This window comes from Rutilus rutilus (genome assembly GCF_951802725.1).
Source record: "Rutilus rutilus genome assembly, chromosome: 8".
Classification (NCBI taxonomy): Eukaryota; Metazoa; Chordata; class Actinopteri; order Cypriniformes; family Leuciscidae; genus Rutilus; species Rutilus rutilus.
Window position 1 is genome coordinate 10,246,276 of NC_140222.1, and position 17,729 is coordinate 10,264,004.

The window sequence follows — 17,729 nt, forward strand, 5'->3', positions numbered from 1 at the left end:
ATCCATGATGAATGAAGATGTTTAAAATATACAACTATTATTACATTGTGGCTTGATTATTTTAATAACTGAATTAAATAGAAATACACTAAACACAATTCAATAATAAAAACACGAGCAACAAAATGCCACAGGAAAGCTGAAGAGTCTTTTTTTTTTTATAGACATAACGTTGTAGTATTTCCTTATGCAGAATAAATATGATAGTACAGTGTAAACAGGGACAGTGTAATTTCTGTTTTGGAAGTGTTTGTCACATTCATCTTCTCCATATTGTACATTCTCTAGCAGCAGCCGTCTTCATGAATCACAACATTACAAACTATGATTTGAAGCAAAATAAAACAGAAAAATAAGACTGAGGTAAAATTCCACATATAAGGGAATTAACACATGATTCTCTGACTGATTTTTCTTCAGGATTATGGATATTGTAGTTCTTCATGTGGAATTTGTAAATTAAATACATTTTGTTACTGATAGATGTGTGGTAGATTTATACAGAATTATTACAAATAACAAGTTTCTTTATGGAGAAAATGAATGGGATTTTAACTTTCAGAACTGATTTCCAAACATTCAGTAACAATATACACATTGAAGTTTTATAAGCTTGAAAGATCATTTCACCCTCTGAGGCCCGAAGACAAACTAGTAACCACATGCATTCAAATTCATCTGACACAATTATAATAACTAAAGTGATAAAGTGCTTGTGATGCTCATCTGCTGATGTGGATAAAAACTTCTGCTAAATGACTAAATGTAAACGTGCACTGAGTGACTGTCACAGTTAACATGAGGTTTATCAAATAATCTTAGTGTTATAATATCAAAGCAAAATCAATGGAAAAAAATAAATATATATATATATATATATATATATATATATATATATATATATATATATATATATATATATATATAATATTATATATTCATATTCAATGGTTATAATGCCCCGGACACTGATCCTGCTGAGATCCTCTCAAATCACACATTCTGTATTTTTATTCTGTAAGGAGAGAGAGAGAGAGAGAGAGAGAGAGAGAGAGAGAGAGAGAGAGAGAGAGAGAGAGAGAGAGAGAGAGAGAGAGAGAGAGAGAGAGAGAGAGAGAGAGAGAGAGAGAGAGAGAGAGAGAGAGAAAGAGAAATTAACATTACCGTTTAGACACCATCATTCAGCACATCTGTCGTCTATCAATCAATTTGATTCTGGTAAATGAGTTGATTTGCCATAGGATGAGTTTGTCAGTGCAGATGAAAATTAAATCAAACACAGAGAAGTTCAGTACAGTATCTTACCTCATCTTTTTCCAGTCCTTCGTAAAGTCCTTTGGATTTCTCCCTGTCTGCTTTAAAAAAAATCACATACACAAAATTAAACACTCAGAATGGGATAATGTACACACTCACACTGGAACAAAAATGTGTGCCCCGTTCTCCCCAAGTCACAAAAAGTATCCAGTGTTGGGGTAACATCACACGTAAATAATCAGATTACTTTTTCAAGTAATTTTTTTACCATTTATTGACAGACAGCTCTCCTGTCCTCATGTTGAGAGAACTCATGAGTAACGAAGAGGCGTCTTTGACCTTCTATGATTCAAATCAATCATACTAACAAGCAACAATGACTTTAGATAAACATCACATTTGTGTTTCATTTTTATTATTAAACTTTCTTCTCCTGCCTCCAGTTCTTCTGTAATCCAGAATGGCAGCACAGCTGCGAGGTTTGTTTGAGCGGCGCCCTCTACTGTACAGGTGTGAATTTGCATTTACATTTACAGCCTGAGGATTATTCATTTCACTTTTGATGTGAAAGGGCCTTTGCATTTGCCAAAAAATACAAAACAAACCCAGCAAGCCCAGCCCAGGTGAGAAAAAGTAATGCAAAAGTAATGTAGTGCATTACTTTCCAGAAAAAGTAACTAAATAATGCAATCAGTTACTTTTTAATGGAGTGACGCATAACTTTTAAAACTTGCCCCAACACTGAATGTATCTACTATTAAACACATTTCTTACCAACATTTGAAATGCACGATGAACGTGTTTAATACATCACAAACAAAACAATCACCACATTTTTCATTCAGTTGTTTACTTTTGAACGCCACTACAAATGGCGCCCCATCCAGAAGTCCCTTCAAGGGCGCAAAAACACTGTTTGGAATTTGTCCAAAGAATGTTGCTATTGATTACCTTGGAATGTCACGACGGACCAATCAAAATCAAGAATTCCAGAGAGCAGTGTAATAATTGTGTATAAAACACATAGGGCCAGATTTACTAACAGCTTGCGGCAGTGCAAACCTTTTGGCATTAAAATCTTCTGTCAACAAAAGACACGCAGTGAAAAATTAGCGCTGAAAAGGCGCTATTTTTCCAGCTGATCTTATTGCATACATTTGAAGGAGTTTCTCTTTCAGACGCAAATTTATGGGAGGAGAGTGTTTAAATGAATCATGCAAGGTGATTTTCTAAGGTTTGCGGTCGTCAATGTACTGGTATTTGCATCATTATTTACCACCCAAAAAAATAAAATACTCTAATTTGTGCAGTTCTTGGTGGATTGAATTGATCATTATGGAAATGATCCGGCTGCGTCTGTGTTCTTTTATTTGTGTCGAACTTTCCACTCACATCTGCACTTTTTTGGAATTGCGCTCACACGCTAATTTGCCCTGTTTAGTAAATCTGGCCCCATAATGTTTTCCTCTCATTATAGTATCGGTAGATAACACTTACCCTTTCTAGAGCTCCTGTGGTGATAGTACATCACACCAGCAACTGCAGAGACCAGCAGCAGAACAACAGCACTTATTACTGTGATAACGGCTGGAAACACACCTGAATACACACCTGAATCTGAAGACAAACAGCCATTAGTGTGTGAGAATATGACTGTGTGTTTATACAACATGCTTTGGATATATTCTCTATGGACATTATATCTCTATCGACACTTTTACATTCTAATGTGAAAGGCTTACTCCTCTATTCCAATGTGAAATAATCCCATAACAGTTTATGAAATTTGTGTATGTTACCAAATAATTTTTCCAAAGGAGAATTAGAGATTAACTTCCCCTGTTTACAACTAAACTATCTGTGCTGTAAATCTATGCACAAGAGATGCCTTTTCGCTGTCTGTGACCTCTAACAAGCATGTATCCATCAGCATTATTAAGTATTTCTGATAAATTATAAATACGTTTTTAAGATAGGTTGACAAACAATATTTATAGATATTTGAAATGTGTTTAAAAGAACAACAGCAATATCGTTTTAAGTGAACTATAAAGTCAAGCTCCCTTAAGAACAGTGCATACATAAACTGTATTACATGTTATGCAATATTAATAGATTAAAAAAAAGGAAGAAAACATACTCATGTTAAACTCCTGCTTCTCCAAACGGGGTTCTGCAGTGGTTTCGTCTTGATCAGACAGAGAAGCTGGAAAACACAAAGCAATAAAAAATAAAGCAATACGAAAGAACACATGACTTGATGTTTTTGATGTAATCTTTTGATTAAAGATTACAAAGACATATTAATGTTGGATTGTTTGTAGGAGCACAGGATTTCAGTAATGTCATATTTAATTATTCACAAAATATTTCTTCTGAAAATGAGTCTGAGTCATCAAAAATACAGTTTTTATGTTAATGAACTATTCAATTTACAGCTGTCACAGTTCTGTTTTAGTTTCATTTTCATGGACTTTGTGTTTTTGTACATGAAAGTTTATAATACATCATGGAAGATGGACAATTTGAATAGATGTGTAATATTAAATATTCAGAATATAAAAATAACTGTTTCAACATCTCTTATGACAAATACACCATAACTGACAGTTCTGCATGCCATTCTTTCTGATATATTTAAGAGACTCTAACACATCCTCTGTGTGTCACATTATGGCAGGGAGAAGATGAAGAAGGTGCAGAGATTTCCAGAACGAAGGTTTTTAATCCAAGAATAAACACAGAGCAGTCCAAGCGGAGCGACGTGTGCTCGAACACACACACACACACATGCTCTTGTACAAACACTAACACATTCAACACCGACCACAGAGAATGAATGGGGAGGAACTTAAATACACAGAGGAATCAAACTATAGGAATAATCAGTGTCTATAGAAACCCATGAGTCGCGGGATATAAAGAAAAAAGAAACGCGTTGAAAGTGAAAACAAAACTAAAAGTCCATGAAAATTAAACTAAACAGAAATGTGACAACATCATGCCAATGGCATTGATTGTGGTTTTATATCATCTATTTTTTTCTAAAAGATCATTTTATTTCTTAAAAAAAAGCTTATTGAGTGACTTATTGATGTAAATAACATCGATCGACTCACCACTGACGGTCACGTTGAATATTTTTATGGTGTCATCATGAGTGCTGCTGATTTTTCTGGTGATTTTCGTGCTGTCACACTTGCGGTTTCTGTTTAAGCTTTGCCTTTTGCCTGAACTTTCGCTTCTGATCAGCTCTGCTTCATAACGTCCAGCATGTTCAGATCTGATGTTTGTGATGGTCAGAGATCCGGTCTCATAGTCCACATCCAGTCTGTCTCTGAATCTCCCGTCTTCTCCATCATATAAACAGCTTGTATTGTGATGTCCATTGATCAGAGCTATGCGAGTGTCTTCAAAATACCACAGCATCTTGTCACGTTGTTGTTTGGTAACACCAGTCTTTAGAGTAACAGAATCTCCCTCCATCACAGACACTGTAATCACTTCATCACCAAACACACCTGAGGACACAAATAAACAATCAGGCTACTTGTGTCTGTGTGTGTGTACAGGTTTCACCACATACAAATATAAACCTGAAATCAGCTACATTGTGTAGACCAGCTAACCACCCCATGAGGACAACAGATCAATAAACATAATAAAACAAACAAAGCATGAGTACCCTCAGTTAATATTGTAAAAACCTCATATTAACTAAACAGATTTGCCAAATGCTAAACAGAATGTCAAATGTTTCTATTTACAGTTTGTTTTTGCAGCGGTGAGCAATGTAGCCAATCACAGACATGTTTGTTGATCTCTTGAACGCAGTGGCCAATCAGAGGTGTTTAATTTAGTCAAAATGTCAGTACCACTCAAAAACGGCAGAGTTTTTGTTCATTACTATGCAGTATGCACAGCAAATTCTCTCATTATAATAAACGAAGTGTAGACACGATGTAAATACGAGATTCATTGTGCAGTGTAGACAGCTTCATTGGTTATAACGGAACTTGTGAGATCGAGATGAGTAACAGCTCTGTAGTAGGGATCCACCGAAATTTCGGCTGGCGAAAATAATTTTTTTGGCCGAAAGAAAAAAAAGCCTGAAAATATAAGCCAGAAATATGCCTCGCCGCCCCTCCGTGTTCAGCGATCAGGTTTCACTCTGGCTAAGCATGTTTTGCGAGCGGCTCCACTTCCAAAGATGCACATCTTCAAAGTGACTGCAGTGTTTCACTGTGTGTGTGCTGTGCTTTCCGGTCCGTGTGTGCGCTGCACAAGTTCTCTGGACTTGTTTCTGTTTGCAATAGCTTATGGCGCTTTTCCACTGCATGGTACGGTACGGCTCGCTTTAAATGGTACCACCTCTGTTGAGGTTCCAAGCGTACCGTACTGATACTAAATTGTGATGTGAAAACACTGCAGATCACTGATTGGTCAGACAGAATCGTCACTACCAGTGTCATTGCATTTGCAACACGAGGCACCAAACCTGCTAGATTTAAATAGCCAGTAACAGCCACCGCTGTAGCACCTGTTTTTAAACTACTTGCTTGACTTGCTTAAAAAAAAAAAAAAAAAAAGAAATGGCTGAATCGTGGTCAGAGGACGAAGAGCAGACGTTATTCTCGTTGGTTGCCGCAACTATAACAATCAGTCTATAATCCCACCCACTTTGAAGCGGCACTAACTGCAGTGGAAAAGCAAACCAAGCTAAAGCGAGCCGTGCCACGCCGAGCCATACCACGCAGTGGAAAAACGAAGTGAGCCGAACCGTGCCGTGCCGAGCCGAACCATGCAGTGGAAAAGCGCCCACGGACCGTTGGCTGAACGTCTGATGCATATGGCACACTTTTCTGGAAACACTTCAGGAGTTTCGAAGTCCCGATCTGATTGGTTGAATTCTGCTGGATGTCCGGGAGACGTGTGTGTCGCGTTCTTTAACGGTCCGCCTGGAAACAAATACCGTGACGCCAAAACCCCCCGTGGAACAAGAAAGCCATTGTGTTTACAACCGTGACAATGAGTGCTTATCTGGATCAACTATACGCTGGATTTTCAAAAGATGTGAATATCGCGGCTCCATTGTTGCAGTAAACTTGCACAACATTCTTGAATTAATTTATTTGCACGCCAGCCTTTTATTGTAGGGACATCAACATTATATTGTCATGCCCCTAAACATGACACAGAACCAAAACAAACTGTGATTGGTTGCGTTACATGTCAGTCAAGCGTCCTCTTGGACGATCCTTGGCCAAGGAAAGCTGCGATAGAGTCCAGACCTTCTGCCGTCAATCTGAAGATCTGGCTACTCGAGACTAGCAATAGCCCTACTGTGATGTAACAGGGTGTGTATAGCAGTGCTGGGCAACGCTAGTAAAATGGGATATCTCGTTCACTGATCCACTCCCTGCTATCTGCTCACATGCTCTTATAATAATAGCTTTGTGGAACTGTGCATTATTTTGATAATTGGTCAAAAAATAATCAATTAAATGTTTCAATTGTAATCAATTAAAAAATATAATTAACTACATGTTAAATCTGATTATGTTGCATAGAACTGAATGAAGAATAATATATTGATATATAGATATGAAAATATTGATATTTAATATTTTAATATAGGCCTATTTTATGTCCATTGTTTGTTATTTTAAACAAATGTGTGGCTATTTTAGTGGCTTTTATTTATTTATTTTTAATTCAGATTCAGTAAAATTATTGAATTTAAAAAGTCTAATAATGATAGAATGTTACAAAAATTAAATGAATAGTCATTTTTTAAAGGTCATTTTCGGTTTCGGCTTTCGGCCAAGTGCATCCAGAATTTCGGGCCCAACATTTTAATTACGGTGCATCCCTACTTTCTCCGTTTCCTAGTCCAGAACAGGAAGAACTACCGCCCACAAAACGCTAAAGAACAAGGAAATATAGTAAATTATTTAAAACAGCGACAAGTACAATACAATATAAGGTTTTAGATATTATTTTAAAATAACATTCATCGATGAAAAGGGAAAGCATTAAACTACAAAACCAAACATGTCTTACCATCGAGCAAAACGCACAGAGTGAGCACAAACCAGCGTCCCATCATTTCATCTGCGGTGTTTCTCTGTTGCTATGGAGTCTGTCTTTCTTACTGCCTCACAAAGATGCCCTCAATAATATGATATTTAGTGTAAATATAAATTTCGGATAATAAATACACGACCTATTTAATATTTATTCACATCAAATTACAATAATCACTATAGACCAAATGAAATAGCCTACTGTCAGGCGAAGGAGAAAGCGAAAGGAAATCCGCGTAATTCCCCGTGCAGCCCATGGGCAGGATATCGCCCACAGTTGGCTACAAAACATCAAGTGAGGCGTAATCAGGAAGTCTCTTTGAATAAGCTACACGTTCCATTTAAACAGACCCACAAAAAGCCACGTGTTTTTCCTTAGCAGAAAATGAATGTGAATCACTGAATGCCTGTGACGCAGTATTCATAGTGGAACTGCAGTAGTCTTAGGTAGGGGAGAAGACCGGGGATGGTTGCAACATGTTATTTTTCTCCAATCAGAAACAAGCTCGAGCGATGACACTCACACTGCACATGCACGGTTAGACCCTCCACCCACCAAGAAGACAGTAGACATATTCAACATCTGCTGCTGCATTTATTGAACAAAACTTGTTTTGGAGGTATGAAAGTACATTTTTTCATGAGATATATTTTTGTCATACTGTCCTGAAATTTTGTATGATTTAATCAAAACTTACTTCGTTTGAATTATTGTTTTGTTGACTTCTAAGTGACATGGTTAGCATGTGTCAAAGTCAGTGTGTCTAGCAGGCATATGATGTTCTGTCATGGCTGATAGGGTTGGGGACGGTTGCAACAAATTATAAATTGCATGTTTAATAAAAGTTTGTTGCATTGCAAATTGTTAAATTCTTCCTGTCTGACACTGAAATATGGAGAGATTGAATAGCATCTGTAACACCTGCACACTGAATCTATGTAGGCCTATGTTCTACACATGAATAAACAAAACTCAATAACTGTTATTTGATAAATATGACTAAATAAATAAATAATAGGCTACAATAATATTATTGAAATAAATAATACTATAATATTATAGTAGGCCTAAAACAGTTAATATTTTCTGAATTCTTTGCTCATTGAGACAAAAAGCTTAAGTTAATTAATGAAATTTAAGGTATTTTTAACATGTTGCAACCGTCCCTGGGTTGTGTTGCAACCGTCCCTGGGTCGGGGTCAGTTGCAACATCTGACTTCCATTCAAATAAATACTGTGAACGATATGTCATATATAATCATCTTTAAATGGTATGGGTAATTAGCAGACAGATGCAAGTTTAATATATACAAATTTGGTTGGTCTAGTCCAAATAGTCTCTGAGTAATTGAGAGAAATGCAAAAAGTGTTGCAACTGTCCCCGGTCTCCCCTATTTATAGAACTGAACTAACATACACTAACTTCGCTATTTGACTCACTCCACGCAAAGCACCATTTCAATTGAAATAAGATGAACCCATCACTGATTTTAGGGAAACATTCTAAATATTCCTTATTTGTGAACTTTTAAGTTTAAACTTATGGACGCTTCTTTTCAACCATACACACAATGCAGCGCAATGTATAATTCAAAATTCAGGTAAGGCCTTTGAAAAGCTGAAGATAGTTTTCCACCTTAAAAAATGTATCGTTAATATACGTGGTCTTTCAGTAATAGGTGGTCAGGTTGTGTTGGGGGAGGATATGAGGATTCACACAGACACACACACACACACACTAGATTATATCTCACTTCTGCTGTGTCGAAGCAGTCTGTTTTCAGACTTCCAGCGTTCACATCTTATAGTGCTCAAAGAAATGGTTCATGTTGTCGTTCTGTTCTGCTTGTGGTTGTGCAACCTGGCTGGTAAGTAAAAATGTGTTTTATATGTTTGTATATACTGATTTAGGTCACGCTTTAGTTTTTATACAGAGTAATAACATTGAGATGCATTTGCTATTATTTTCAGGTATTTTGAAATTGAACAAGTATTACTTATTCTGGTTTGGATTCAGGAATATCATCTGAATAAGTTTAGGGACAGATTAAGATTCCTTCAACTTTTCTAATTTTTAGCTTTTATGTTCATTTATTTGTTCTTTCGTTTGGCTTCTTCTGTTCTTCATTTTACTTTTACATAGTACTGATCCTAAGTAAACCAACAAAGTTATTTAGGACCCTTAATCTGTGATAAACTCTGTTCTTCAGGAGTGTTTGCTGGTACAGATGCAGTGAAGTCAGTGTCAGTGATGGAGGGAGATTCAGTCACTCTAAACTCTGATCTCACTGAAATAATGGATGAAGATCTGATTATGTGGAGGTTTGGAGATGAAAACACTTTAATAGCTGAAATCAATGTACCAGCCGACAGCATGACTGTATATGATGATGTTCCTGATGGGAGATTCAGAGACAGACTGAAGCTGGACAATCAAACTGGATCTCTGACCATCACAAACACCACAACTGAACATACTGGACTTTATACACTACAGATGAGCAGAGTGATCAAGAGTTTCAATTTCACAGTCTATGGTGAGTTAAATAATTTTTACACACTTATTTTTGACTTTCCTTTTCAGCCCACTGAACACTTTCATTTTGAGCAGTCTATTGTTTATGACTGACATCACAGACTCTATCTCTCTCAACACATTAAAACACAGTAAAAAAGTATGATTTATTCTACATGATTTATTCTAATCTTTCTCAGCTCGTCTGCCTGTTCCTGTCATCATCAGTAACTCTTCACACTGTTCTTCATCATCATCATGTTCACTGCTGTGTTCATCAGTGGTGAATGTGTGTGATGCGACTCTCTCCTGGTACGCAGGAATCAGTGTATTGTCCAGCATCAGTGTGTGTGATCTCAGCATCAGTCTCTCTCTACCTCTGGAGGTGGAATATCAGGATAAAAACACCTACAGCTGTGTGCTAAACAATCCCATCAGCAACCAGACCACACATCTGGACATCAACACACTCTGTCACACATGTGCAGGTACCACAGCACTGATGATATATGTGTATGTTTACTGACCTGATCTCGGTCTTCTGTTGTAGATCTGACTGATGCGTTCACTTCTTTCTTTATCATTACAGCACCGGACACACAGTCTTCTTCACCCTCTCCAGTGTCTCTGATAGGGTTGATCTCTACAGCTGGATCTCTGATGATTGTTGCAGTCGTTGGGATCTTCTGCATCTGCAAGAAATGTAGAAAAACTGATCAAGAAGGCAAGTGTTTGGCATTTATCTATAAAATGACCCTGGTCAGCGCTCTTTACTCGTCTCACTCAGAAATACACTTTCTGCATTTCTCAAACTGCATCAAAACAAGAATTTCACTTACCATGGCACATGTAAGTGGTGTGACAATAAAAGTGATTTGAAGACAGACATGCAAATCTGCATTAATGTACTGATACAATAACAATACTACATGTGTAAAAGATGTTTAAATTAATTTCTAGAATAGCAGTGACTATATAGATCTTGGTTATGTGAGACTATAGCTTGAATGAATCCCTTTTCTTTGCATGACACATTGACATTACAGTACAGAACGGCTCTTTCAGCATTATCCTGAACATTGTATAAGCATTCATTTAATGTGTCATTGAACGGACAAGAGGCTCTCAGGAGCGCATGTAATCATCACATCCTTTTCATTTTCCCGCAAACAAGGTTTCAATTTCTTCACATACAGGCTTTTATAGACAAACAGGAAGTCAGGGAAAGTCTTGTTTTTTAAGTTTCGTTACAAGCTATTCACACATTGGCAATAAAAAGTGATAAATAGGCCTATATTAAAAATCTTATATATGGCCCTTTTAACGCTGTAACTTTGACAGCCATGATAATAACACATTTTCATGTTTTGAAAAAACATATATTTGTTTAACGTATCTTTTATTATTGTTGAAACAGATCAGACTCTTGAAAAAGAGATCATATACTCTGAGCCAACGTTCATCGAAAGAAATGCACATAACACGGTAAGATAATTTATTCCTAAGTTATGTTGTACATCTCTGTATAAATTTAACAGGCAGTCAAATATATGTATGCTTGTACAGTATCATAATACAAAAGAAAACACAATAGCACCATCATATAAATAAAAGCCGTAAGATCATCATGCAATGCTAGATATATCCCACAATCCCAAAATCTATCATCAGAAAAAAATAAAAAATATATATATATATTTTATTATTATTGTTTTTTTGTTTGTTTTTTTTTTACACAGAGTTTTATAGAGGAAGATCAAGTGGAGTATGCACCAATCGCCATGAGAAGATAATTGTTCTCCTGCAACAACCTTCACAACTCCTGCTGACAAGTTCTTTAAAACTTGTAGAAGAGTTTTGGGATTGTTGACAATCACTGCATGTAGCACCTAAAGCCCCGTTCACACCTAAAGCCCCGTTCACACTGGCAGCAAATACAGCCGCCTACTATCTCAGATAAACAACAAACGCAAATTGTCAGATCCATTTGAGCTTCGGGTGCATAGAAAATGTTCACTTCTACACCTAGACCGTAATGGATCGCCATAGTGCGAGGCGAGAATTACCAGTATTTTTCCACTAAAATTATATTTTATTCTTCAAACACTATTTATGTAAAATGGATGGCTATGAATAATTTTGTAAAAAATGGTTAAATAATTATTTAGAGCCTTTTCATGTTTAACTCTTACAGTCGCAAATTCTAAAGATGCTTTTTTAAAAAGTTTAACTTATTTTATCTTGAGCGCCACTTTTTTAGATCCCGGTCTCGTGCGTGAGACCCTGCAGAGACAGGAGCGCAACGGTCAAACACATCCGTCTACAGTGCATTTACAGAAACAAAAAAAAATGGAAAAAGTACATTATGTAGCCTATAGTATGTATGCAGTACGCACTACATTTGCCATGTTGTCATTATCATGTGATCTACCAGCGTCAGTTGCATCGCTTCACTGCCATTCATAAATCCTCTCCCGTGGCCTCATGGGATAGTATGCACTCTTCACATTCTCACCGGAACAAGCAAGTCATCCGGGGACTTTGTGCCTACTCTTATATGAGTACTGTGAATTCAGACATACTACTTTTATCACATACTGTTGTTTTGCCTAGTATAGAATTGGGAAATATGTGATTTCGGACACAGCCACTTTTTTACAACAGTAAAAACTCTTTTCATGTAGCCTAATCTTAATGTAATATTGAGTAATGTTTATCAAAATAAAACCGATAAAAGATAGTCCCACTTTATTGGTATTTAAATAGTATAGTCTTATGTTGAACTTTATTTTTGTACATACAAGCGCTGTATTAACCAATACACAAAGTACTAAATGAAAAGTGTCATGGAAAACATCTGAGATGTCTGTGTATTTGACAAACAGGCTTTTGCATCTAATCAACTCCATCTGTGATAATAGCCTACGCAAAACGTCTCTACAGGAAGCAGAAGGTGTTTGACTTCTACTCTCTGTTTTCAATTCCTCCCCAAATGGAACGGCAAATCTCGCCGGTTGAATCCCGCAGGAGTTGAACACACCTAATGTTGATTTGGCTAAAACAATGAGGAAACTTGTGACTTAGTTGCGGTCAGATGACTCCTGGAGTTTGAGGATCTGGTCCACTAACATCTCAGTATTAGAGTCACATTGAAACCTGTGGTTGGATATATTTACTGCTGAGCTGTACACAAATTGTGGTTGAACTTGTTGGGTGGATAAACAGCTTGTTCATGAGAATGTGTGTACTGCTGGATTTGTGTGCTTGACGTCTGTTTGTGAGTGTGTGTCGGAGGTGTGAACAGCTTGTGGTTGAAGGGCTTTTCCATTCCTGCTCATATGAAGCTCACAGTCGACACAAAACAGCTACACTACAAAATGCTGAACCCATCAATCAAGTCTGACAGATAAAAGATTCTCTAAGACAGTGATATGTTAGTGTGAAGGTGAACATGTGAAAATATCATGTGTAATCAATACTTATTACTTATCAATACACTCTCAGAAAATAAAGTAAATAATTGTACCTTTAGGGGTACAATGGCTTGTCACTGGGGCTGTACCTTCAAGGGTACAATATTGTGCCTACACCTTTAAAAGAAACGGTACATATATGTATCTTTTAATGCTTTTTGACCCTTAAAAAGGTACATATATGTACCTTGAGGTCCAATAATAAGCCCTATGGGGTACGTTAGTGTAGATTGTACCGTGGGGGACAGAAATGGACTCCTACTGTACCCCTATTTCTGACAGTGTACTCATGTACATGCTCCCCTCCATGACCTCACATATAGTCATGGCAGATAAGCAGTGCTAGTTTCAGTGGTTATTTCTAACTCCAGTATACGAGAAACCGAAGTTAGTTCTAAGCAGATCTATTCTTGACATCACACTTTTTTTTTTTATAAAGTTCATTTCCTGTTTTTTGTTGTTGTTGTTTTTTCTGTCAATGTCTGGGGACTTTTTTAAGAATAAACACAATTTATAATTTATTGTTGCAATGTTGAAATTATAATTCTGATGTTCAGAGTAATCATTTCTTTAGTTTTCATCAGTCTCGGGGGTAACTAAATGTATAAATTTGGCAGACAATTTTCAGCGCTGCTGTCCAAAGGCAAGAAGCAGTAACTCCACATTAGACAAGTTTTGTCTTTGCGGGGGTGTAACATGATACTGAGTCATAATGCGTTGAACCTTTATTAAAACCTTTAAAGGGAAAAAACCTGTCAATGTGGAGAGATGATTCTCGGTGTACAATAGTTAAGGTTAATGGGCCATGTTAGCCAGAAAAAACCTTGACACTTTTTAAGGGGTTAATTAATTAGAAAGACAGGCTTTCATTGTTAATTAGAGCGCCATCTAAAGTCCAAAATTAGACTTCACATCTGGAACAATAATAACTCTGAATTTGACAGATAGGGTGAGCTATAAATACATCTCACAGTTAAGAAGCCAAAGCCCCAGTAATAAACATGAAAGTGTTGTTGTTTTTCATATACTTTATGACTGATTTCCAAACACTGGAGTCCAGTTTATGAACACTAAAAGACAGGACCTCTTTCATGAAACAGGTGCAAAACGGATTTCTTTGTAATTGTCCAAATGCCTTAATAATGTTCTCAAAGGATTCGCATAAAAACGTTATTCATACATTGTTTGTAGAAGGTTTTTAAAATGTCCTCATGTTGGGAGAAAACATTCTCAGAACAACATTCTTTAACATCCTTTAAACATTAGAATGACAACTAACTTCAAATGAATAAGGTTGTGTGTCTGTTTTAAAAGTTCATCCTCTGAAAGTGGGAAAGTTTTGTAGCCTAGCTGTCCCATTAGTTATTCTTCCTAACTTTTCTCTTAAATTTATGTAAAGGTTATGCAAAGTGTTAGAATGAAACACTTTCAAAACACTGTTCATGAAATCACCACATATTGTCATTAGTATTTGATGAACGTTCTCATAATGTTTGCAAAAACATTCTTTGAACAAGATTCTTCGAACGCCATTTAAATATTAAAAATCACTAACTTTCTGGCTTAAAGTTAATTCTTTCATGACAACTCTCGGAGTGATTGGCATGGAAATGGGTATGACAATGTTGTATGTTTGGTCTTGGTGAAATAGATCTGCTACACTGGTGCTGCTGCAGAGCAAGTACGGGACTTGAGACTGCCAACACACACACGACACGCTGCTGTGAGCAAGTAAGACATGCTGCTGCTGTACAATATGGCGTACATGAATTACTCGTAGCGGATCTATACAGGTGGAGCTGGGGAAGGTGGAGGAGGGTTTCTGAAGCGCGCTGCACTGCTAAGGCAAATGCTACCTTAGTTTGAAGGTTGAGCAGTGAGCTCATTGGCTGCTGATATGGCAGGAACCAATCAGCTGCACCCTATAGATGACTATGTGATTATGAACCGGTGAGTTAAAGGACCTATTAGCCTGCATCTAGAGTTTCTTGCCAGTATAAGTTACACAGCAAAATCCCCTGTGTCATGTTACAAAGGAATCAGTTTACTGTCCAGCATCAGTGTGTGTGAAGCTCCCAAATAAGTCCCTCATATCTTTCTGTTTCAAAAAATTGGTATCATCCCAAACAGCTAAAATGTGTCGGCCCAGATCCAGCCCATATCTGGGTACGTGTGGAATCCACGTGTACCAGATGTGGGCCAGATCTTGGCTAACACTGCTGCCTGGGATTTTTTTTGATATTGAAACTACCTGTTTTTTTTTTTGTTTTTTTTTTGTTCTCAATTTTGAGTTCCTGGCAGAGACTACGGTCAGCTTGTTGAAAATCACTGTAGTAATACTATGGAAGCTATGATCCGATTGGTTGTCTCTGCTCTAGTGGGCGTGGCTACCATGTCTGTTCTGGTTTATGACATCAGATCTCCTCAAGTTTGGAAGAAGAGAGGACGGAAAATACAAATAGTGTGACGTATGTTAAAGTTTTAAATTCAAGTTATCAATAAAATCAACAAGAGGTTTAATGTGTTGGTGCAAATGTACTAAAAAATGATAAATGCTTTTTCAAATTATATGGAAAAGTAAACCACACTATATAAGGAAAGAAACATGGCATTCAAAATATAATGTGGTCTAAAGGTAAATGTTAGTAATGCAAAATTAAGATTTTCTCACAAATGCTTTCCTCAATATATACGCTGCAGCCATCTGGTGGCCAAAGTATTCTTTAATATTTCTTCAATATTAATACATTTAATAATGTCTTAAATGCCATGCATTTTATATATATTTGTCAATGATATATTTTAAAAATGTATTTTATGTTGCTTTGCACTTTCCTTTAGCACCGTTTTAACTGTATGCAGCAAAACTGCATTTGCTTTGGCAACAAAAACATTTGTCATGGTAATAAAACTCCATGATTCAAAACTGAAAATTAAATAGCAACTGCTAAACTGATATACATCTATGAATCATACATCATACGCCATACATAGGCCTATATTTATAATTGAAAGAGTGTCACAATAACAAGTTACAAATTCAAATTGAATGTATGATTAATTTGACCTGATGTTACCAGATGTTTAAAATTGTTATTATTATTTAACTCAATCAATTATAATTATTATTGAAAGATTTCTGTACTAATTGTGAGTAAAGAAGACCATTGGGGTAAGATGTAAACTTTCATTAGTTAAAATTAATTGTGTGAATTAAATCACATTTACAGCATTTGCCCACATAGTGTAAATAATGTACACATCATAACACAAAAATTAGTTCTAAATATTATATGATTTATTTGTTCTTTAAATAGTGCAACTGTCAAAGAACAATTTTCCAGTGGTTTGTTTGTATATATTTGTAAATATTTTTCCCATTTATTTTGACAATAGAGATTTCACAGAAGTAGTTTTAAGCCTGAATCAAATCATGAACCTCAAATATGAATTATACAGCATTTGTTTCTCTATGGCGAAAATGAATGGGATTGTATCTTCCAGAAAAATGCTTTGTCTTCAACAGTAAAAGTGCTTCAATACAAGTTTCAAAGTTATACAGTATATCGAGTACAGTCTACAGATATGTAGATTAACAATATAGATGAATTAACAATGTAGATTAACAAAAGCACAGTCATTAACAAAAGCACTTACCATTGTTTTTGTCTAATACCATAAACATAACTGCCCTGCAAAACTGAGGTACCTCAGATCAATCAGACCTACAAGGCCTATGAAAAAGAAATACAAAACCTGTGCTAATTGAAAGAAATCAAGTTGATAAAAAAGATTGAATCCAATATTTGGTAATAATATAGCATATTATAAGCAATTTTTCAGAGGTTGGACATTTTTGGCATTGAACACCACAAGTGTAAAAAGGTAAGAAAAAAAATCAGCAGTCAGTCTACCCTGTGTAAACAAAAACATTCAGTTTTAGTCTAATGCAGTAATATTAACGAACACATTCAGGAAAAAGAAAATCTCCAGGACCAAAATGTCCAGAACACAACATGAGGGTTGAAGGCACATTTCAGCAAATTGCACAATAAAAGAAAATATTGCCACGCCAAACAGCTAAAATTGTCTACAGTGACTGTTAAAATTGCAGATGATACCAGATCTTTTTCTACATTTTAATGCAATATTAAAAATTAATGAAACGATCAAAAATAAAAATCTTAAAAATAATAATAAAATCACCAGGTTGCATAAGTGTGCAATATAATTATTTATATTTGAGGGATGTAATAATGGGGGACAAACTCTTACTGAAAAGTACCGTAATTAAAATCCTCCGGTTATCATTTAAGTGATGCTAATTATCCATGATATAAAATAAGCCGTTTCTGTAGGATTTTCTTAGCCATGGCCTGCAACAAGCTTAAAAATGA

General features: G+C 36.1%; 2 protein-coding genes across 3 annotated transcripts; one reads left to right on the forward strand and one right to left on the reverse strand.

The window, feature by feature from the left end:
- Positions 1-928: 928 nt before the first annotated feature.
- On the reverse strand, positions 929-7,575 carry LOC311294591 (uncharacterized protein). 2 transcript variants are annotated; one of them, XM_084415544.1, is made up of 6 exons: positions 7,321-7,575; positions 4,377-4,778; positions 3,398-3,463; positions 2,755-2,874; positions 1,306-1,352; positions 929-1,015 (listed from the first exon to the last, which is right to left on the reverse strand). In XM_084415544.1, exons 1-6 carry the CDS (start codon positions 7,364-7,366, stop codon positions 989-991), a joined length of 708 nt encoding a protein of 235 aa, XP_084271670.1. In that variant the 5' UTR covers positions 7,367-7,575; the 3' UTR covers positions 929-988. The 2 variants fall into 2 exon arrangements, with proteins under 2 accessions (XP_084271670.1, XP_084271669.1); XM_084415543.1 differs by having other exon boundaries at positions 932-1,015; positions 1,306-1,355; positions 7,321-7,512.
- Positions 7,576-9,083: 1,508 nt separating this feature from the next.
- LOC311296193 (uncharacterized protein) lies at positions 9,084-13,090 on the forward strand. Its single transcript, XM_084417870.1, has 6 exons — positions 9,084-9,212; positions 9,555-9,881; positions 10,060-10,347; positions 10,449-10,583; positions 11,277-11,344; positions 11,599-13,090. Exons 1-6 carry the CDS (start codon positions 9,164-9,166, stop codon positions 11,650-11,652), a joined length of 921 nt encoding a protein of 306 aa, XP_084273996.1. The 5' UTR covers positions 9,084-9,163; the 3' UTR covers positions 11,653-13,090.
- The last annotated feature ends 4,639 nt before the right edge of the window (positions 13,091-17,729 follow it).